General features: G+C 42.3%; 1 protein-coding gene across 3 annotated transcripts in view; it reads left to right on the forward strand.

The window, feature by feature from the left end:
- Positions 1 to 13,408, forward strand: part of tango2 (transport and golgi organization 2 homolog) — a gene marked incomplete at its 5' end in the record, with an annotated part of 28,372 nt that extends 14,964 nt beyond the window's left edge. Inside the window, 4 exons of one of the 3 annotated variants that reach the window (XM_080766472.1) lie at positions 7,514 to 7,581; positions 7,985 to 8,138; positions 11,698 to 11,805; positions 12,022 to 13,406. In XM_080766472.1, coding sequence (XP_080622598.1) covers positions 7,514 to 7,581; positions 7,985 to 8,138; positions 11,698 to 11,805; positions 12,022 to 12,142 — 451 coding nt within the window. In that variant the 3' untranslated portion in view covers positions 12,143 to 13,406. Of the gene's footprint in view, positions 1 to 7,513; positions 7,582 to 7,984; positions 8,139 to 11,697; positions 11,806 to 12,021 lie in introns of all 3 variants that reach the window. The other 2 variants (XM_080766473.1, XM_080766474.1) reach the window with 2 other exon arrangements.
- Between the last annotated feature and the right edge of the window lie 10,061 nt (positions 13,409 to 23,469).

Raw genomic sequence — 23,469 nt, forward strand, 5'->3', positions numbered from 1 at the left:
CCTCAAACTTTTTCATGTCAAGGAGCAAGGACCCCAAATTGTTATTAGCCCACAGACCACAGATTTGAAAATATAGTGCTCCAGCAGTGATTCTCATAATTTAAATTTCAAGGACACCCAGTTTGACATGCATTAGGCTACTGACCCCCATTTAATGCCATTTATACAAGGGACCTAAATTTATAAAAAAAAAAATATATCGTAAAATTCAATGTCAACTTAACTCTGAGAGAGTACAAATGGAACCAAATGGACCTGTTAGGGTCCATTTCGTTCAATTTGTAAACTCTGATTCCCCGGATCCCACTTTGAGAACCACTATTGTCTGTGTGTGCGTGTGTAAACACAAGTACAACACTATCCAAGTTCCAGTGATAGACGTTGTTGTTGTTAGCATATAAGTCAGTAGCATGGTCTGTAGCATCAAGAGCCTATTGCCAAACAGCTACTACTTCTACATTTCTCAACCAAAACGGTCACGTTTCACAATGCTACACAACTGGAGCAAATGAGAATAAACTACAACCGGTAACGAGTGACACGCATTCAACAGCGCGATGAACGAGCGCCGATACGTGCTCGTCAGCTGCTACACCACCAAGATACCCATGTACCTGTTTAAATACTTCCTTAATGTTAACGAAGTCCACACCCATGATTAGTCACCTTTACAATGAGGTATAGATTGTAAAGATTGGACGTACGTGGAATGAGTAGCTAAACGTGTGGGTAGCGCCTCCAAACTTTGAGTTGCTTAGTGGATTGGATGATTGCACTCTCCCACAGTAAATGGTAAATGGTAAATGGTGCATTTATATAGCGCCTTTATCCAAGGCGCTTTACATAGATTGTGCATTACATTCACCCATTCACACACCGATGGCAGCGGAAACCATGCAAGGCACCAACTAGCACATCGGGAGCAATTAGGGGTTCAGTGTCTTGCTCAAGGACACTTCGACAGTAACTCTGGGGGAGCCCGGGTTCGAACTGGCAACCTTGCGGTTGCCATCCAGGCACTCTACCCCTGAGCCACCGCCGCCCCCCACAGCCACCGCCCCCCTGAGCCACCGCCCCCCCCCCCCCACAGTAATAAGGGGGGGGGGATATATTGGCCATTTTTACACTTTATAAATTTTTACACTCAGTGTGGGGAACTCTGTAGCGGGTGGAAGATCCAAAAGCAGCTGCAACAGCTTGGCACCATGCTGGTCACCAAACCTAGCCAACACGTGTTCAAATTGGTTGGAGGTATGGACTTGGCAGCCATTCCATCCTCGCCACTCCAAATGCTGGAGGTAGGCTATATTACTCTGTGATGATCCTGGCTTTGGGGGGGCGAGCGTAGTCATCCTGGAGATTGGTGTCAGATTCTGAAGATATGGGATCGCCACTGACTCCAGAATCTCATCCCGATATCTCACTGCATTGATATTGTAGTGATGCACCAATATTCGGCCGCAGAAAATATTCGTCCGAAAATGGCTAAAAATGCATTTTCAGCCTATTCGGATTCAGCCCGAATAGGCTAAAGATATATCACCGAATCATGTATGCAATTAATGCATTCAAAGGGGCTGAATAAATGTTTTATGGACCCATAATAGTGTTTTGCCATAATCGGGTAGCTTTAAGGTGCGGCCATGACAGAAATGGTATGAAAACATAGTATTAATCATATTCAGCTATTCAGTTCTCGGCCAACTGTTTCCTATATTCGGTATTCGTTTTCTGCCAAGAATTTCCCTTTGGGTGCATCCCTAGTTTAATGTGTACAGTCTACTTCATTCTACTAGTTTAATGTGTACAGTCTACTTCATTCTACTAGTTTAATGTGTACAGTCTACTTCATTCTACTAGTTTAATGTGTACAGTCTACTTCATTCTACTAGTTTAATGTGTACAGTCTACTTCATTCTACTAGTTTAATGTGTACAGTCTACTTCATTGGAATGCAGAGAATGGAAAGCCATAAGAGTCTGCTCTGCTGTAATTTATGCAATGCTCTGTCTGAATGTTGCTGCTTATTAGAGTAATATTGCCTTGATTAATAATGTATAAGCATGTTTGAGTCTTTACATACAGTATGAGCAATGCAGTCATTTGCTTTATTCATATAGCCTTGCCTTGGTGCAGCTAAAGCCATTTGAACTTTATCTCAGATATTATCAGCTTGATCTATTCAAGATTGCATTTATGCATGAATGCCCATTTCAGTAAAAAAAATATGTTATATAGTTAAACACATAATGACTGTAGATGTACACGCCTGGAAGCTCCTAGTAAAACTACTTATCTCTAGGGGTGCAACAGTTAATCAAACTAACTGATTTAATCTATATACTGTATCATCAGAAATCTAAAATGAAAATAGCCAATACACAATACAATTATTTATTCGACATGTTGTAAATAAGCTATTTTTGTGTGACAAAATTGTACGACAAAGTATACAATGCTACTGTAATACAGTGGTTAATCAGACTAACATATTTAGTCAATTATGAAAAACATTTTTGTGTTGATTTTTTTTCAATCGAAAAGGTAATGATAGAATAATTGCAAAGAAAAAGTCCTACTTACTATTACTACTATTAATCAGAAGCTCCAATCAAGTGTTTCTCTTTTGGTTTATACATACTAGTTTCCTAGGCCGGTAGGAACGTAAGAACAGCATGATCATAAAAGAAAAAGAACTGCTCAGTGTGTATCGTTAGTGAACGGCTCATCTGATGTATTTGGCTGACAAAAGTCCCATGCAGCACTTTTCTTTGAGTCAAGCAGTATGTACATTTGTTTTCTAAAAACAATTTCAAATGGTTTGTGGCCCGTAACTGTGAATTGGAGCTCATGGCAGAAGCTTGTTTTTTGTAGGAAATGGGGAAAATAGTGGTGGCTCAGATTTGCACATTCCAGGGCTGGTATCATGACTGAATGATCTCTTAAGGGTTTCATGAGGAATGGCTTTGAATATGTGTTGTTTCCTAATGTCTGTGTTACTCTGGCTGTAATCAAATGATGATTTATGTGTTGATAAAGTTCTGTAAATTGGACTCCTGCTACAGTCAACTAGTACATACAATAACATTTCAGTGTGCCTGTGAGTAAATCCAGATGTCTTAAAATACAGTATGTACCTATTGATTTTGGCTTCACAATCATTGCTGTGGGACTATATTTAAGGGACCAAGCCTGAAGGGACTTCCTATTGTATTTGTCTTTTTTTTCTTTTTTCTTTTTTTTTTAGAAGTTATGGCTGAACCGTGCAGTTGGTTTTCACAAAACTTATAATATGTTAGAGGACTATGCCAAACGGTGAGGACGCGACAATTGGCTAAAGGGTGGCGCTATAGCACTCAATTGAAAATGCAAACTTTGAACACGCATAGCTCATGAACCGTTTGACCTTCGGCAATAAAACTTTGATGCACATATGCGTCTCCTACTCTCCTCATGCCGAACAACTTTCGTGACCTGCTCTGACCTTTAGTTCTCCTACCATTTAGAATTATATGAAAAACGGTTCAAATCGATCTCCTCCCGCGATCTTTGATCCAAATGCACGACATGTGAACTTTAGACCAATATCTAAAATCACACCTGTGTGAAGTGAGTGGTGCAACTCCGTGTGGGGGTCCCCAGGAGGGGTGCGTTCCAGACCCACAGGAACACACCCAGAGTGCTGGGCAGGTTCTGGTGAGCCGCCCTGCGTCTGAAATTGTAGAGAAATGACAGTTACCATGTGGGGGTACCCTGTACTGTACTGTACTGTACTGTACTGTTAGGTTGCACACAGGTGGTGAAAAACAACCATGCACTGTGCTCAGACCCAGCCAGCCACACACATAGCTCCGTAAGGGAGTGGTTGCACCACTCCAAAACTGTTGTCTCGTTTTTGTTTTTAAGTGAAAACGTTAAGCTTTTATGAGACAATAAATTCTTCTTCTGCCGCTAATGCATTCATGCCAAATAGCGCTGAAACCAGTCTTACGCCAAAAGCCATGACAATTGTTTCCACATGGGGAGCACATCTGTCACTTTGACCAGTAAGCTCTACCCTCAGATTTAATATAGCTGCATGCAGCGATAACAGCGTTTGTGGTACGAACAGCTGCAATACCACTGGGTGACTTGCTTGGTCCCATTTTATCGCTGCTTACCGATCACTTACACAGGTTTTTTTTGTACCACATTATGGAATTTAAATGCTCTGCTACATTGCATACGTATGTATGGACACATCATGCAAATGCAAAACAGCAAGCAGCGCTTGGATAATGCATAATTAAACATGGAGCGTGTGTGATAAGATGGAGACATGTAATACTGAGACTATTATGTGAGAGGCAATTAGGAAGCATGTCTTTATGTTTGTCACAGAGAATACTTTTAATAAACATTTTATTGATCTGTAGGCAAATGAAAGCAACGGGGACATCAAAATCAGGAGAGACGAACTATAAGGACGGAGTCCTTATAGTGGAAAAGCAGCTCATCCCATTCCAAAATCATGGCTCCACATCGAATATTCAAATTAAACTTGGCTTTAAACATGTTCTCCCCGTGTCCCCTAGGGTAGGTAGTAGGTACCCTCACAAAAAACATGCAGTAATCCTGGTCACTAAACTGCCTCCCCCTGGCCAGCCGGGGCGCCTGATGGAGGGGAAAGGAACTGATTGGAATAACGTGTTCCTTCCACGCGCTACGTCCAACCAGGGAAACTCCCCCCTGTCAGGTGTAAAGGAGCAACATGGACACTCAAGCATGAAGGAAGCATGAGTTAAAGTCCGTTGCTCTCCCCTTGTCCCCCATGTATGGGGACTAGGTTGGTGGAGGGTGTGTAGAGCCCAGGGTCACATTAGATGATTGACACAGGGGTGAAAAATGGGTTACAAAATCGTGGGATAAAATATATATATAAAAAAAAAAGCTTGGCTTAATTTCTACCGTTGATAGCCTTTCCCCAGTGTTATAGAGCGTCGCAGTCCCGCCCCCTACCAGGGCCCAGGAAATGAAACCCGTTCATTTCAAAAAGTACTTTTAAGACTCGTACAAAGCCAACTGGAGTTGTGAGAAATCATGACAACAAACACAATTTTTCGGGCCGAACAAATAATTAGAAAGAATAAGAAAACGGCAGGTTAACTCTTATTTTCTTGTTTTTGAGTGGTGCAACCACTCCCTTACGGGGCTATGTGTGTGGGTGGGTGGCTGGCTGGGTGGCTGGCTGGGTGGGTGCGTCTGAGCACGAAAACAGCATGGTTTTTTTCACCACCTGTGCGCAACACACAAACACACACGCACATATTAGCTGTATATATGATGATTTCTGTCATTTCTCAACCGTTTCAGAAGCGGGGTGGCTCGCCGGAACCGGCCCGTCCCCCTGGGCGTGTTCCTGTGCGTCCCGTCCCGTCCCGTCCCGCCCCCCCCCCCCCCCCCCCCCCAAATGTCTATGGGAAAAATGCATTGGGAATTATTTCCTGGGCCTGGCGTCGTCATGAAAGGGGGCGGGACTGCGACACACTATAACGGCTCACTCCTTGTGAGTGACATCCTCCAGGAGGCTCCCACCTCCTTTTATGTTAATATCATGAATATCTACTGTAGTCTATATTTATATTTTTGTGTAGTTTCTGTTGTTTTGTCCAGATGTTTGATTGTTGTATGTTTAATTGACCACAATGGAAGCGTTGGCACAACTGATGTCCATGAAACTAGATTATTGCAGCTTCAGCACAGACCACAGTTCAGTACGACATATTCCAGACAGTTTACTGACGTGCTACAGAAACATACCCTGTTCCAACTCCTCCTTCCTCAGTCTCCTTCTGCCCAGTGGGCTCTCTGCCTCCCACTGTTATATCATCTCGGCATCCAAATTAACCTGTAGAACACCTGTGTAGAAATAAGATGTCCTTGCTGGGCCTGTCCCTCTGTAAATGCGGCTCGGATGGTTTGGGGAGTTGAGGTTGTGCGTTCTGAGATCTAAATCGTATTTTCATAACTTTTTTTGGCAGCAATGGCATAATCCACCGCCCAGATAAAGAGTCTTGACAAACTATTTGGCTTTAGTTAAGTTCCATCTGGTTTCCATGCAGCATGTGCGCACTGGGGGGTGAAGTGGTGTTGGCTGTGTTCACGCTTATAAGAATAGAAGAAAATATTAGTTTGGCTAAGAGTCTGGAAAAACACGAGGGTCACTAGGGTTTGTTGTATGAAAGAATTAAGAATGCTCCTATGTCAACATGGGAACATTCTTTTGGCTGCAGGAAACACATTTTCACTAGATAAGCCGAACAATCATGCAAATGACCCAGACATCACCATAAAACTAAGGGCAGCGACCTGTGTCCGAGTACACTTCAATCGGTCCCGAGATTACCTCCATGTTGTCCCGGGAACGGTTGGGTGATCCGGTCCCGGGAACGGTACGCACTACGCAGCATTCACACTACCACAACATCTGCCAAGTGGTACACCCGGGACCATAGAATCTGCCCTAATAAGAACTTGGCTTTGGAAAAGGTCTTTTTTGGTAGCTCATCCATTTTCGGCTATTCTACTGTGTTTGTACTGTGTCTGACGACGGACATGATGCAAGTGGTCTTATGCAGTGAAGTGAATAGTTGTCGTGTATTGTTATAGTACACACCAGTCTACTGACAACTGGGCAGCAGAGCAACAGAACAGATAATACTCAGATCAGGGATGGCAACAAATGCACAAACATTGTGTAGGGCAGGCAACACACAATGGGGTGCCCAGGCTAAACCGGTGTTTGTTGGGGTGAGGGGGGGTGGGGGATTGCTTCACTTCTATTTCAATGCACTGGTACCTGAACCCACAAAAATCTGCACACGAAAGGCATGAGCTAATGTATAAATGTGGAAGCCCGGACAGGCAAATGTCTCTGATTTACGGTAATCCCGACAATACTGGATTGACTGTTGTGAAATTAATTATCAAATTTAATTCGAGACCCAGTACAAAGATTTATCTTAGGATGTAGTATTATTCAGTCCACAACAGCAGTGGTTGCCCTTGATGTCAGAGAGCCTACATTTCCTCTGCACTCTGAGACTCAACAAAGCAAGTATATGATCTCAGGCATTGCAAGGTGTTTGTAATACTCTTCCTTTGTAAATTGAACTCTGCATTGTGAGATTCACAACATGCTGTAATTGGTCATTACACTTTTTGACAGTAACAGTTTTATTCATGACTGCTTACTGGAGTCTTCCAGTAGAATTGATCAGTTGTTAAAGAAAGAAAGTACAGATGTGCTGGGCTTTTGAAATTAAATGTTACTGCTAATGACAATGGCCCCTATTTGGCATAATGCCTGGAAGAAAAACTGCCCTTGAAGATTTGTTGCTGCTGTAATTTGGGTAATTTATTTTCCTTTTAACATTATAAAAACTTGATGAGCCTTAGAAGGGTCTTGGTGATTAGACATGTGCCGTTTAATTGGTCTCTAAAATAGTATTCCATCTCACTGTCTCTCATGCAGAGCCAAAGAAGACATTATGTGTTACTATGGCAACAGAGGCAGCCCCAAACCCCTTCATCTAAAACCAGGTCTGTATTTTATAATATGGTTACCGTAGAAACTGATCAATTCACGCTGTGTCTCTCCTGCTAGGTCTACTGATGTTATCTGATTGTTACCGTGCTGTTGTAGCCTTTAGTTTAGCAGATACAGTGTATACAATTTCTGACTCACCGTACGCAACGCCCCCACGGACGCCCCTTTGATACCGTTTTTTAAAATCTCTGGGACCCCAGTCTATTATACACTGTAAAATCCTCAGTGCTTATTTAACTGAATGTACACTCTGAGTTACAGACTCGTAAGTGTCCATTTGGACTACTCAACCTCCATGTTGAGAAATGGTGTATTAAATCTCACACATGAATGTGTATCGTGTGTGTGTGTGTGTGTGTGTGTGTGCTATCATTGTTTTGATTGTGTCCTTTCCAGCAGGAATCTATGGTTTAAGCAACTCTCTGCTCGAGACGCCATGGAGGAAGCTCCAGCGTGGCAAGCGTCTGTTTACCAGCGTGGTGGGTAACCAGTCACTGTCCTGCGACGGCCTTGTACATGAGCTGCTCTCCGTTCTCAACGACGAGGAGCAGTGAGTGACACAGCAATGACTTATTTTCAGCCTCGTGTCCTGCTAGTTGTAATATCAGTGATTGTCAAATGTTCCCATTCCAAGGACACCCAGTTTGATATGCACTAGACAAGAGGTTCTCAAAGTTTTGCAAGTTGTACACGGTGCGTCTTGGTTCATTGTACCAAACACAGTTGACTGTACCTTCCTTGAACTGTACCCAAGCGTTTTTTTTTCCAATCAATCTGTATGTATGTTTAAATTAATTTGTATGTTTCACTTTCAATCAATCTGTATGTATGTTTAAATCAATCTGTATGTATGTTTAAATCAATTTGTATGCATCTGTAATGTCTGTATTTAAGTGCAGGGCTGCAGCCTGCAGGCTTTCAGAAATGACTTTGGACAGATGGAAAAAACTTTAGTTAAACTTGCAGAGTGACTTACTTTACCTGGGTTACTTCTTCTGATAGTTGTACTTGAATGTTGACACGGATGACATAATAATCCCATCTAGTGTTTCATTAGCGCGACAGAACGTGACAAAATAGGCTACAGCTGATCTATGTTGTGCTGCTGACAGGCAGATGCATGAACACTCATTGAAACAAGCCTGTGGTAGAGATACCAACAGTGTCACTGTTATGCAACACGGAAGCTACATGTAGAATGAATAAGAAGGATAGTGCACGGAGGCGCGGCCTAGGCTCCTGCAGGAGGTTTGCACATGCTCAGTGTAAACAGGAACTGCGATGATGGAGTGTTCCAACAGAGTAGAGTTCTCATCGGGCCCGCAATTTGAAGCCCGGCACGGCCCGGCCCTAACTGGGTCAGCCCGAAGCCCGGCCCGGCCCTAAAAAATACCATAATGTTAGGCCCGAAGCCCTATAAAGCCCGACAAAGAAAAAAAAGAACGCCACTTTTATTGCATGGCCAGCGCAGCAGCATGCGCCCTCAGTGAACAACTGACGGCGCATGCTGCTGCGCTGGCCATGCAATAAAGTCTTTTTTTTCTTTCAGTGTGTGTCTGTGTGAGAGTGAGAACGGAGTTCAATGGACTTATCGCCGAAATAAAGGATTTATGTAGCTCATTTATGTACCATTTCCATATCATTCTAATGGATTCCATTTCCAGTGGTGGTGAGTACTGTAGCTCCCCGTTTCCTCTGAAGTGAAGCTATGTCCAAGACCCCAAGTATCGTCCCCGTTCGGTGTCCAAAAGAACAAACATAGCCTACAAAGTTTACAAACCATCCATGCACCCGCTCATGGCGTGTCTCGACAGCTTAGAGATCTGTTATTTTAAATCGGGCACATATAACGAGGAGCGCCGCTGCCGCACTGAGGGACGGCGGTTATAATACTAATCATTTTGTAAATCAAATAGCCATTAGCCTGTAGCCTGCAGTGGACTGTAACATTGCGTGGTCAGATCATACACTACAGAATATGGATCGTTGGTGACTATATGACGTTGATTAGGCCTAATGATTAGGTTATTCATCGCAGCCAGCTGGGTTTAACGAGATGGCTCAGTGCAACTGTTTTTGTTATGTTGCAGTCTATCGTGTGATAATCCGATTGATTTATAAAACATTTAGCATTATGAACTGAAGCTCATTTGGTGCGCCGCAAACCAGAGGCCAGCCAGCGGTATAAACATTAAACAACCACCCCACCGTTCACTTCTCTCTGCCTGCGCAGTCAGTAATCCATTCCAAGCCCCCCACCTCCACTCCTCCGTCTTCCTCCTGTCACAAGTTAATCGCCATAGCGCAGCCCTCTTCATAATAAATACATACTTGTAGGCTATATAGCCTACATACACATTACACAAATAACAGAATTGCTATTTTTATTATAATAACATTTTTGAAAAAAGAAAATAAGAAAATCACGGAAAATCACAGAGCCCGAGGCCCGGCCCGGCCCGGCTAATTAGCATATTTTTTGGGCCCGGCCCGGCCCTAAAATGTCGGGCCGGGCCGGGCCGGGCCGGTTCGGGCAGAAAATGAGAACTCTACAACAGAGGTGCTAGAGGTGCATGAGAGTTGCTGACACTGAACTGAAATAATAAAAAGGATATCACAAAAAGAGAATAGTACAAAGTTGATTTTGTTTTTATTTTAAAAAGTATATCAATTTCATAACTGTGGAAAAAATGTTGTGTATAACAGACTGAAAGATAAAGGACAAGTACATTCACTAAATGTTAATGTTTTTGTATATTTTCTTTTGTGGATTTTCCATGTTCTTTAGTACATGTGTCAAACTTTTATTTTTGTGAAATGACAAAGCAACATGGATACTGTTCATTCAAGTGCTGTGGATGATACAAAACATTTGAAAAGGGAAGGGTGACTGCTGTTTAATTCTCAACTGTTCTGGATCTCATTATTTACATCACAAATTGAGCTTTCTATCTAGCACCTCTGCTGGAACACTCCATCATCGCAGTTCCTGTTTACACTGAGCATGTGCAAACCTCCTGCAGGAGCCTAGGCCGCGCCTCCGTGCACTATCCTTCTTATTCATTCTAGCACGGAAGTGCAGATTTGAAGCCGTTTATAGACCAGTCAGTCAGTGACATCAGTGACGAATCCTTGGTGTTATTCTGCCTGCGACCGAGCCTTTCTTTTCACCGTCGTCTTGACTTTTCTCTTCTTCTTTTTTCTTCATGGGCCCCTTGGGGGGTTGGGCCGTCGATATTTTCGACGATATTTTAGCCTGTGACCCAAAAGAGAAATGTGTTGTCTCTCCGGGACCCAAACTAGTGGAAATAGCAGATCTACAAGCTCACAGCGCATCGCGCTGCATTGTGAGCTTGTAGATCGATTGAATAGATAATTAAAGGACCACTTCACCACTTTTCAACCTATCTTCATATAATTGGTCCTCACTAATGTTCATGATAAAATACCACCATTTTGTTCTACTCAGTCCGTGTCGTCTCATAGGAGGGCTGTGGGCAGTTCAGAAACCCGTCCACCAGTGACATCAGGTAGATTTTTTCAACAAGGTAGAAAACAACTATATATATATATATATATTCGTTGTTTTTTTTTATATCGTGAGAACGATGGCTTCCATTTTTACATTTCAACTTTTCAGGAATAGAAAGCCTGCCACTTTTCAGAAATAGAAAGCCTGCTGTTTCTATTAGCTTGGATTCCCCATCGATGATGTCACTGAGGACCAATTGGTGAGGACCAATTATATGAACATCGGTTCAGTGGTGAAGTGGTCCTTTAAGTTTAAATGACCAATAAAAATGTGTCTGCGACCCACAAATGGGTCCAGACCCAGTGTTTGGGAACCAGTGCACTAGAGTTGACTAGACCACGGACTAGTCCCTCAAGGATCCCTGGATATCTTTGGACCCCATGTTGAGGACCAGTGACTTATAGCTTATTATTGGCAACTGTGCAGGTTGGTGCCCTGCATACTCTTGGGGTTCTGTGTCTTGTTTAAGGACACATGATTATGATGCCAGGCAGGCAGGGATTGAACCGGCTTGTTCAGGGCAAACCTTTTTTGTGTGTGTGTGTGTGTGTGTGTGTGTGTGTGTGTGTGTAAACAGGAACACCCCAGACCCTGTTCAGGAAAGCCAGGGTCAAGGAGGCTATAGCAAGTCCATGCTCCAGGCCCTTTCAGCTGTGTGTGTTCGTTCTCCTCATTATGGCACAAGGTCAGTGTCCTCCACCTATACAAGCACGTTTCTACAAGCTCACATTATGAGTGTTCGCTAGTTTGGGGAGAATTATTTTATTTTATTCCCTTTGGAAAACAAATAGCCCAAAATAGGGATGCTAGGGTTTATGTTGTAATCTGATTACTGCAATCCGGGTATTCACCAATCCCATAAATATTTATTCATTTTTTGTGTCTCCCTGCCTTCTTGAAGGACCAACACCATCATCTTGATTGATGCGGCAGGGAATGTGACCTTCACAGAGCGTACCATGCTTAACTGTGACACCACCCAGTGGAGTTCCAACTCCTTCCAGTTCCAACTACAGGAGTGACAACGATACGCCCCCCTTTCCTTCTCCTGCTGCTCCTTTGGGAGCATGTGTCTTATTGAGGAGAACACCCATTCTCTCCACGTGCCTTTTTGCGATCGCTCCTGGCCTCACATTCCTCAATCTGATCCCTCAAATGAGCACACTGCATCATAGCCACATAAATAAAAGAGACTCATCCCACATTGGAACCGTGGGAGGCATGAGACCATGAAATTAAGAGAAGGGAATGGATTAATTGCACTTTTTCTAGTGACTGGCTGTTTGTGGTGGTTGGGGGAGGGGTACATAGACATATAGCGGGTACGTATACGTATGGCCATTTTTTGACATGATCAAATTATTTATCTTGATTTATTTTAGCTAAGCTAATAAGACGTGAGTGAATAGATTGACTATTCTTGATTTGGAAGGAGGAAACTTTGTATTGTGCTAATTAAAAAGATTGCCAAAGAACAACTGATCTAACAGAGAAAAGACAGAAAATGTGGCATGAAATCAGGTACAGATTACATTTTGAAAGTAATCTTCCTCAAGAAGATTACTTTCAAAATGTAATCCAATGCAAATATTAACACTGTTATGTAATGTAAGCTAGTTTTTGATTGCTCAATCATTTGCAGTTACATTATTTCTTTGCTATTATAATAAACGACCATTATCTTCTGGTTTTCCTAGATTTGTCTACAATCTCAAAGTACTATTTTACGTTTGAACTTTTTTGGAAGTAATCCAATAACTAATGATTGTATTTGATCTAAGAAAAAAAGAAGAAAATAAATTGCAATATGACTACTGTGTTAACATCAGCTGTAATGTTTTACAGTTCCTTTTTATATTTAATTCTCTTGGATTGCAATCAATCACTCCCTAGCCCTACACACTGCACAGTAGTAATCATCTCTCAGCGCTGGTTTGCTGAAGAAGACAACAGAGCACTCGGTGTTGGACTCAAGTTGTTTCTGGCACTATATCTCTGACCTCTTCTCAAGATAGAATTTTCATCACTGTTCACTTATGAAAAGATTGTATCACTGCACTGGGATTTGGTTGGGTGGCAGCTAATGTCTTGCATCAAATCTCTTTATTAGAGTAAATCACCTGGAGAGAAATGTCCATGACCGCCAACTTCCTGTTGAAGGGTTTTGCTTAGCCTCTATGCCGTTTTATTAATAAATAAATAAAGTATTAAATAAGCCTAACTGAATAAATTGATTTTACCACTACGTTGTTTCTCTTCTTAAAGCTGCTATAAGCAATAATGTCACATTTTGAATTACTTTCTTCCTTTTTTTGGTATTCAAACTGCCAGCAATGGGTATACCTCCCGCAATCTGCATTCAAAGATGTTCCTAGAAGCTGTCTATATCGAGGCATATTGATTGTAAAAATAATTATATAGTGCTCAGCTAGAACATTGATGGTTAATAAATACATGTACGTTCTTTGTCAGTTGGTAGACTTGAATCATATCTATCTGTAAAGCAGCAAGCCAGCCATCACATCTTGAGTTCTTGACTTTATTTATTCTGTGAACAAAATATTTTGCCAGTGCGATATCCTTTCCTAGTATGGCGAGGGTGGGTCTTAGAGTATATATGAGGGGTGGATTAGGTTTAGCCGTGGAAGGATTCCCACATGCTGTTGAAGATTTTGCGTTATGAGATTGTGTGCGTGCGTGTGCACGCGTGATTTATGTGTGGTGGGGATTCAGTTCCGGGGTTGACCAGAAGCGGAAAGTAGCGTAACGTTGCGTTGTTGTTAGCGTGTATACCTTTATAATAACTCTATGGTGTATACCAGTAATAACTCTATGACTTCACCCTATTGGTCACGTGACTTGTCTCCTGTCAGGTGGGACGTGAAGAGAACAAGGGTTATTTATTTATATATATATATATATATATATATATATATATATATATATATATATATATATATATATATATTGTTATGCAGCATATCAGACAAGAGGTGGGTTTGTCTAACATTTGGCATCCATTAGTTTATATTTTGTATTCTATTAAAGTTTTTTGTTACGTGAGGTCAGAGTAAATCTAGTAAAAGAGTGGAGACACTAGCGTTGACTCCCGTAGTGCCACACATTGGAACTATCAACTCTATGGAACTATCCCATTGAGATAGAATGAGCACTTCCGCATTGCATTGTTACCATAGGGCGAGATCAAAGCGTGTCGCTACTCTCCTATTAGATGAATCTGGTTGAGGTTTGTCAGAGGAAATTAGCCGCAGCTGTTGTGTTTATTTGCCGTGTAGCTTTCAGTCGCTGCTTTTCACAAACAAGGACATTATATTTAATATTCCTTCAAAATTAATTCTTAGTTAATTAATTAAGTTATTAGTTATTAGGCTCGTCATTGCTGGGTCGTTTAGGTGACCAACGTGTATTCATTCACATTCAGAAAGTGAATTGTATTTAACCTGCTACGGTAAGAGCGCCATAAGTTTGAAGATGATGGACGGACAGCCTATCCTGTGGCTCTACGGTAAGGAATTTATTATGCTTTTGTGCTTTATATGCTTTTTCGTATTTTTACTGTGGACACTTGAGGAGTGAGGAGTCTATATTAATATATATATAATACCGGTAGTTCAGTGAAGTGTGGGTGTGGGTGTGTGTGGGTGAGGTTTGTCTGGCGGCGTAATTAGAGCAAAGTAGCAGCAGCTGTTGTTAATTTGGCGTGTAGCTTACGCCAGGGCTCCACTGGGCGCGTCTGCGTCGCGTCAGCGTCACCGTCACCGTCACAGAATGTTCCCTTTTTATTCAATGAAGGGTGGCTCCACTGCCCGCGACGCCCCGCGTTGCGTCGCGTCTCCGTCACCATTAAAATTGAACCGGTTCGTTTTTTGACGCACGCGTCGGAGACGCAACGCGACGCAGACGCGCCCAGTGGAGCCCTGGCGTTATAGTTCAGTCGCTGCTAAACTAAAAAAAGAGCGCCAATAAGTTTGTTTGAAGATGATGGACGGACCGACAGCCTATCCTGTGGCTCTACGGTAAGGAATTGTATGCTTTTGTGCTTCATTAAACGGCAATGTATAGTCGTATTTTTACAGCGGACACTTGAGGAGTCTATATTAATATATATAATTCAGTGAAATTAAATGTCATGGTTTGTTTACGAGCGGGAGACGGACTCTTCTCTGAATTCCTCCACCGACGGCGACAAGCCGACAACAAACACAACTCTGGTCACCAGATGATAATACATACTGGAAGACAGTCCAGTCCATATAATTAAAAGCAAAACCTATAAAACTTTAATAATAATTACCGCAATGATAATATATATATATATAAATGCACATATACACATTTATTTACCGTGTGTATTTATAGTCCATGACGGAGGGTCATTATTTGTGAATTCATGCTGTGTCACAGATTTGTCCATTCACTGTTTATACCAGCTAAGGTGTGTGTATATGTGTGTGTGTGTGTGTGTGTGTGTGTGTGTGTGTATGTGTGTCTGGAACTTTTTACTTTGAAATGTTTTGTAGTTTCTGAGTTATGTAAGAGTTATTAAACGCCCAATGCATTCTCTATGGCAATAGCACAAACTTTGGCATGCTACTAGTCCTACATACTTAAACCTTCCAACCCCATTCTAGCCTACTTAAGTTCATCTTACGGTGGACATGTTTGCCTGAAAAGGAATCTTTGAAAGGTGTCATAGTTTTAGAAATATAGTGCTTTCAAATTTGAGACTTTTATAATGGGGCTCAATGGCAGATTTTGGCGTGTGTCTCTAGTCTAAGGTGTGTGTGTGTGTCTTTCAGGAAATAGAAAAGATAAGCTGTGTGTTAAATAGAAGACCTATAATGTAGCTATTTAGTCACAAGCTTCTTTCTTTCTTTCTTTCTTTCTTTCTTTCTTTCTTTCTTTCTTTCTTTCTTTTCTTTCAGATATCCTGCTGATGAGTCCAGAGGACAACATTGCAGAGTTTGAGGATGTAATGATGAGATCCTGAGACGACAAAGACTGCTCAAAGTAGGAACCGTGTTTTGATTCTCTGTTGTTTGGCTTTGCTTTTTGTCATGCCAGCTATTCTTAGGCCACTCATGGTCAGTTTATGCACATGGCCCAGGCTTCCGAATATCAGTATGGCAAATCTACAGCGATACCCCAGGTTTGTTATACTTCCAAGTAATGGTTGATACTTGGAATGTTTATCTTGGAATGCCTGGTCCATGTACAAATCAAAGACACAGCCCACCTCCAGAATCAGGACCTCCTTGTGACTGGTGTCAACAAAGACAACATCAGGTGTATTCGGGATGTTAGCAAAGACATCGCATGCAGCTAAACCAATCTGGTAACACTCTTGAATGTTTATACATTGCTGCACTAGATGGCACATACTTTCGAACTGCATCAGACACTAGGAGGTCAACAATCCGGTCGTGGCGAGTTTTTGTATGCACTACATCCATTTGTTATGTGCGATGGATTCTAGGTGTTGTTCAGAATCATGATGTTTTATACAGAGTGGAGTGTGGGTGTCGGGATACCAGATTGACAGATTGTACTTGGTTGGTAATACTTACAGTCTTGCTTTGATGGTGAACACATTTCCGTTGTTTTTTGCCCATTTTAGCAGTTTAACAGTTCTATTTGTCATGTCTCTCAGTGCATGTTGTGCGATGTGTACATTGGCAAATAGGTGTTGTATCTTCGCCAGGGCCACTTCTCTCACAGCCTCGAGCTTCATGACTATAGGGAGGGGGGACAGATCGATCAGGTCGAGTCGACGGTGAAATTCTCTAGTGAGCTCCTTGACTTGCTCCCCCCACTCGCCAGCGATGTTGAACTTATGGCCCAGGTATGGGTACGTCTCATTACGGGCGTACACCCTGATGGGTTGTCCCATAATTAGGAAGGAGGGAGGCCAAAACATGTCAGAACCCTACTGCATTAGCGATGGCAGTTACAACGGGTGTGTGCGTGGTTATATGTTTAAAACAGTAAGCTGGCTCGTCTCACTGCTCTCTGCATGCAGCCGGCGTGCACACACACACACACACACACACAGTGAGTGTGAGTGTAAGGTGTGTGTGTGTGTGTCCAAATTGAACTTTTCAGGAAATAGAAAAGATAAGCTGTGTTAAATAGAGGACCTATATTGTAGTTATTTAGTCACAAGCTTCTTTCTTTCTTTCTTTCTTTCTTTCTTTCAGATATCCTGCTGATGACCCCAGAGTCCAAACGACAACATTGCAGAGTTTGAGGATGTGATGATGAGATCCTGCAGCATCTTACACTGATGACGACATCGATTAGAAGACTGCTCAAAGTAGGAACCATGTTTTGATTCATATACCAAAGACTGTAAAAATGGGACCCAATGCCTCCCTGCTTGGCACTCAGGATCAAAGGGTTGGTTTGGGGGGGTCAAATCTACTAATCAAATGATTCCCGAGCGCGGCACGGCTGCAGCTCACCGCTCCTAGGCTGCGGCTCACCGCTCCAAGAGATGGGTCAACAAATTTCACTGCGGTAACGTGTGTGACAAATCGTATGACTTTGATATGCTGATCATTATTATAGGCCTATATGATCCACCTTTCATGTTGATGCACTCCTCCATAGTTCTTATACATCTGTTGATTTAGCAAACTATTGCAAGGGAATAATGCTGTCTTTGGGTAAACCTGATAATCTGCATAGAATTCTGTAGTGTGTGTGTGATGCCTTTAACCAATTTAGACGCGGCTTCTAAAAAATATATCTTCTAAATCCTGACAGTTTTCTGAAAATATGTTTCTATATCAGTGGTTCTAGAACTATTTCATGTCAAGGACTCTCAAAAATCATCTGTAATTGGCCTCCGACTCCCATCTGAAAATATGTTGTTCCAGGGACGCCCCCCAAAGTCAAGATTTGAGTTAAAAACGTTCGCTCTGAAAGAATTATATATTCAAAGATTTGCACCAAATTTTCACGATAAAAAAAAAATAGCAGATCAACATTTTCACGGTTTAAAAAAAATAGCAGATCTACAAGGATGCAGCGTGGCACTCAGTGCCGCGCCACAAGCTTGTACATCTGCTATTTTTCAATACCTAAAGTATAACATAATGCTTCAAACACCAAAAGGGGTTCCTGTGCTGAGCGGGTTAAGATTATCTGCTAAATCAATTTGATAAGATTATCCTGTGTAGTGTGTGACACTATCGGATTTAAAAATAGTCTAAGATTGAAAGAAAAACTAATGTAACAGAGGCCCTAAATCAAGGGCCTGAGAATTACTGCCGAGAGATCCCAACCTTAGCTCAGTAGTAAGGTATTTATTTTTTATCCCACGATTTTGTAACTCATTTTTCACCCCTGTGATCTAATGTGATCCTGGGCTCTACACACCCTCCTCCAACCTAGTCCCCATATATGGGGGACAAGGGGAGAGCAACGGACTTGAACTCATGCTTCCTTCATGCATGAGTGTCCAAGTTGCTCCTTTACACCTGACAGGGGGGAGTTTCCCTGGTTGGCTCGTGGAAGGAACACGTTATTCCAACCAGTTCCTTTCCCCTCCATCAGGCCCCCCGGCTGGCCAGGGGGAGGCAGTTTTAGTGACCAGGATTACTGCATGTTTTTTGTGAGGGTACCTACCCTAGGCGGACACGGGGAGAACATGCAAACTCCACACAGAAAGGCCTGTGAGGCGAGCTTGTAGGTCTGCTATTTTTGAAAAATCGTTAAAATGTGGCACAAATCATTGAATATATATTTCAGAGCGAACATTTTTAACTAAAATATTTGCTTCTGGGGGGGTCCCTGGTCTGGAACTACATATTTTGAGATGGGGGTCCGTGGCCCAATAGAGAATTCTGGGGGTCCTTGACATGAAAAAGGTTGAGCACCACTGACATAGAAACATACGTTTTTCAGAAAAAAATAGGATTTAGAACCCTTTTTTTTTATCGACCTCAGTCCAAAATGGGTTAAAGGAGCACTTTGCAGTGATGTAAACTAAAACTAAAATCTTCTGCCCAAACAACACTGCTCCTTGCAACCGTTTGGACCCCAAGGGTCATCATGGTGACCCTTTGGTGTGGTTAAGGAAGCAGGATGCATCACTGCTGTTCGACCCACAGGGGGCAGAGTAGAGCAGCCCACTCCCACAGCTAGCTACAGTGTTGGGCATTCAAACAAGTTACTTTGATTATAATATTATTCAGAATCAATCTCTATTGTTATCTTTATTCTACCCAGGGACGAGAGGTATTACTGACCAAAAACTGTAATATTATTACATATTAATATGTAAAAGAAAAAAATTGTAGGTTAGAGATTGCTGTTTTATTTTATATAGATATCTACAGTACATTTTGCAGCAGAAAAATAGTTTGGCTGATATTGGTGACTGATTATTCAGCTTGGCTGATATTGGTGACTGGTTATTCAGCTTGGCTGATATTGGTGACTGATTATTCTAATGAATTGGATTCAGTTTTTTTTTTGCGGGTGGGGGTAGCAAAATTACGTATGTAGTATTATATTTCTTTTGAATCCAAGTAATATAATATTATTGTGTTTTGTAAGGAGTACTAGATCTGAGTAATATTAGCTATCAGCTATACTGCAGGTCAGGAACTAAGGATATGTCGATATGATCTCATTCTGTATTGAAAAAATATATAATAATTTTGTCTATTCTGAAAATTCCATATAACAGCGTATCTGCACTGCAGGCTTAGGCAAGTCAGATTTAACTTTAATACCTTTTTTATATTTAATATTGTGAGCTTGTAGATCTGTTCAAGCTGTTACTTTGGGCTTGTTTATCAGTAAAGACAGCAGGAACTCCTATACGGTATAGTTGTGTGCATTGGTCCTTTAGTGCTGTAACTCTGTGATTTACCCCATTTGAACCCATTTTGACCTGAGATCAGATTAAAAAAATGTCTTCTATACATCCTGACAGTTTTCTGAAAAAGCTATGTTTCTATGTCTTCGATCTTTTTCAAAAATACACAGATCTATAAGCGCATAGCGCGCGAACCATGAGCTTGTAGATCTGCTATTTTTCAATAGCTAAATTATATCATAATGTTTAAAACACCAAAAGGGGTTAATTCCCACCCAAAATGGATTAATACAGTTCAGTGATTTCTATAGCGGTTTACCCCCATCTGATACAACTCTTCTTATTCTCTGACTGACTGGGACCCCAAAGTTCACTGTAAAATCCTATAAGTGTTGATTTAAGTCTTGAGCTCTGTGTACACGTTGTACTGTACAGGGACTCCCATCCCAGGTTGAGAACATTAAATATGATATATATATATATAGGCTTACGTTAAAATTAAACAAAACCTTTAGCCTTGTATATAGCATAGATCAGGGCTGGGCAACTTTGATGATGCATATAGGGCCAATATATTTCCACACTCATTCCAGAGGGGCCACAGTGCATATTACTGTCGTAGAAAAAATTTGCCGATCTACAAGCTCAAAACGCGCCTCAATGCGACGCGTTTTGAGCTTGTAGATCGGCTATTTTTTGCAATATTTGAATTGAAAACCTGAATATTTCTTTGCTATTTTTGAATTGGAATCCTGAAAAGTAACCTTTTTTATTGAATTTCAAATGCATTTAGTTATAGTTATGTTAACTTTCTCTCAAAGACAATAATGAAGTAATTAAAGTGGGTTTGGAATTGTAACAGCTGAAATCAATATGTATTCTGATATTAACATGAGGGCCGCATTGAGTGAAGGTGGGGGCTGCATGTGGCCCCCGGGCCACCAGTTGCCCACCCCTGGCATAGATAGTGTGTGTGTGTGTGTGTGTGTGTGTGGTTAAATAAATGCTAATTATTCTGGGTGTGACAGGCACCCCCCCCCCTTCCAGTGTGTGCCTCTTACAAATGTGCGCCACGGAACCCTTCTGGTTTAACCCATTCAGCACGGGAACCCCTTTTGGTGTTTTTAAGCATCATGCTATATATTTTAGCTATTGAAAAATAGCAGATCTATACCGAGTGATATGATATGATATAGTACTTTATTGTCAGTTCACACTGTAATTTGTCTTGCGACACAGCAGCCAAGTATGCAGAACACATATACGTCACACATTTGACATAACACAAAGAACAAGGCAATTACATAAAGACATGAAGACTTAAGCAATAAGCCACGAGAGGTCTCAGGTTACCGGGTATTTTACACTGGCTGGGGGCGTAGGAAGTCTTCTACCCCGCAGCCATCAGAATGAAGTATTGGGACTACCCGTTTTAGAAAAGAGCAATATCCACCGCTTAGATTATCCTGTGGCTACTACAACTCCTGATTAAGCCTCAAGGTCGACTGGTGGACAATGGACCTGTGTGCCGCGCCATGAGCTTGTAGATCTGCTGTTTTTGAATATTGTTAACAGAGTCAAAGTTTAAGTCAAATCTTTGCTTTTGGTTGGGTCCCTGAAGAAACAACATATTTTCAGATGGGGGTCGATCGGCGGCCAACTACTTTTTGGGGATCCTTGACATGAAATATTGAGCACCACTGATCTAAAAACATCATGATTTAGAAGACAGTTGTCAGGCCTAAATGGTTTAATATTCAGTGCCGCGGCGGGCCGCGCATGCCAATGATCGCCCACTGTCTGTCCAGACCCCTCCGGCAGAGTTTCAATGGGGAACAATGGGGAGCCTCTCTGGTTCTGTGTGATAGGCAGTTTAGCAGTGAGCTGGGACGCCCCAGGGGACGCCCCCGGGGAACCGCAGACCCCCAGAGGGGAACACCGCACACGGCAGCATGCGTGCGTGGGCTTTGAATGCGGAAGAGGGAGAAGTTGACCTTGTTCAAAACGTGTGTCGAACTTGATTCCTTTGGTATACAGATAATACAGTATAGGTGGCGCTATAGAGGACCTATATTGTAGTTATTTAGTCACAAGCTTCTTTCTTTCTTTCTTTCAGATATCCTGCTGATGACCCCAGAGTCCAAATGACAACATTGCAGAGTTTGAGGATGAGATGATGAGATCCTGCAGCATCTTACACTGATGACGACATCGGTTAGAAGACTGCTCAAAGTAGGAACCATGTTTTGATTCTCTGTATGCTGCGTGTGTATACTAATGACACACACACACACACACACACACGCACACAATTTTAGTTTTTGATTTGAATCCACAAATGACAGTTAATTTTACAAGGAGACAAATATAACAGTTGACAGTTCATGGACACCTATAAAGAGCCCAAACAGATCAATATTTGGCAAGTTGCTTTTTTAGTGTGTTGAGCGCTCGAGCCGCTGTGCCGAGAGAGAGAATGTGTGTGTGTTTGTGTTGAGTGCTCGAGCCGCTGTGCCGAGAGAATGTGTGTGTTTGTGTTTGTGTTTCAGATGCGGGAGGCAAACGAGTGTCCTTGAAACACTGTTTTCAGATGCGGGAGGCAAACGGGTGTCCTTGAAACACTGTTGTCAGATGCGGGAGGCAAACGGGTGTCCTTGAAACACTGTTTTCAGATGCGGGAGGCAAACGGGTGTCCTTGAAACACTGTTTTCAGATGCGGGAGGCAAACGGGTGTCCTTGAAACACTGTTTTCAGATGCGGGAGGCAAACGGGTGTCCTTGAAACACTGTTTTCAGATGCGGGAGGCAAACGGGTGTCCTTGAAACACTGTTTTCAGATGCGGGAGGCAAACGGGTGTCCTTGAAACACTGTTTTCAGATGCGTGAGGCAAACGGGTGTCCTTGAAACACTGTTTTCAGATGCGGGAGGCAAACGGGTGTCCTTGAAACACTGTTTTCAGATGCGTGAGGCAAACGGGTGTCCTTGAAACACTGTTTTCAGATGCGTGAGGAAAACTGGTGTCCTTGAAACACTGTTTTCAGATGCGGGAGGCAAACGGGTGTCCTTGAAACAGTGTTTTCAGATGCGGGAGGCAAACGGGTGTCCTTGAAACAGTGTTTTCAGATGCGGGAGGCAAACGAATATCCCCGAAACAGTGTTTTCAGATGCGGGAGGCAAACGAATATCCCCGAAACACTGTTTTCAGATGTGGGAGGCAAACGAATATCCCCGAAACAGTGTTTTCAGATGCGGGAGGCAAACGAATATCCCCGAAACAGTGTTTTCAGATGTGGGAGGCAAACGAATATCCCCGAAACAGTGTTTTCAGATGTGGGAGGCAAACGAATATCCCCGAAACACTGTTTTCAGATGCGGGAGGCAAACGAATATCCCCGAAACAGTGTTTTTAGATGCGGGAGGCAAACGAATATCCCCGAAACACTGTTGTCAGATGAGGGAGGCAAACGAATATCCCCGAAACACTGTTGTCAGATGCGGGAG

This window comes from Protomyctophum bolini, assembly GCF_963924005.1.
Source record: "Protomyctophum bolini genome assembly, chromosome: 6".
Taxonomy (NCBI): Eukaryota; Metazoa; Chordata; class Actinopteri; order Myctophiformes; family Myctophidae; genus Protomyctophum; species Protomyctophum bolini.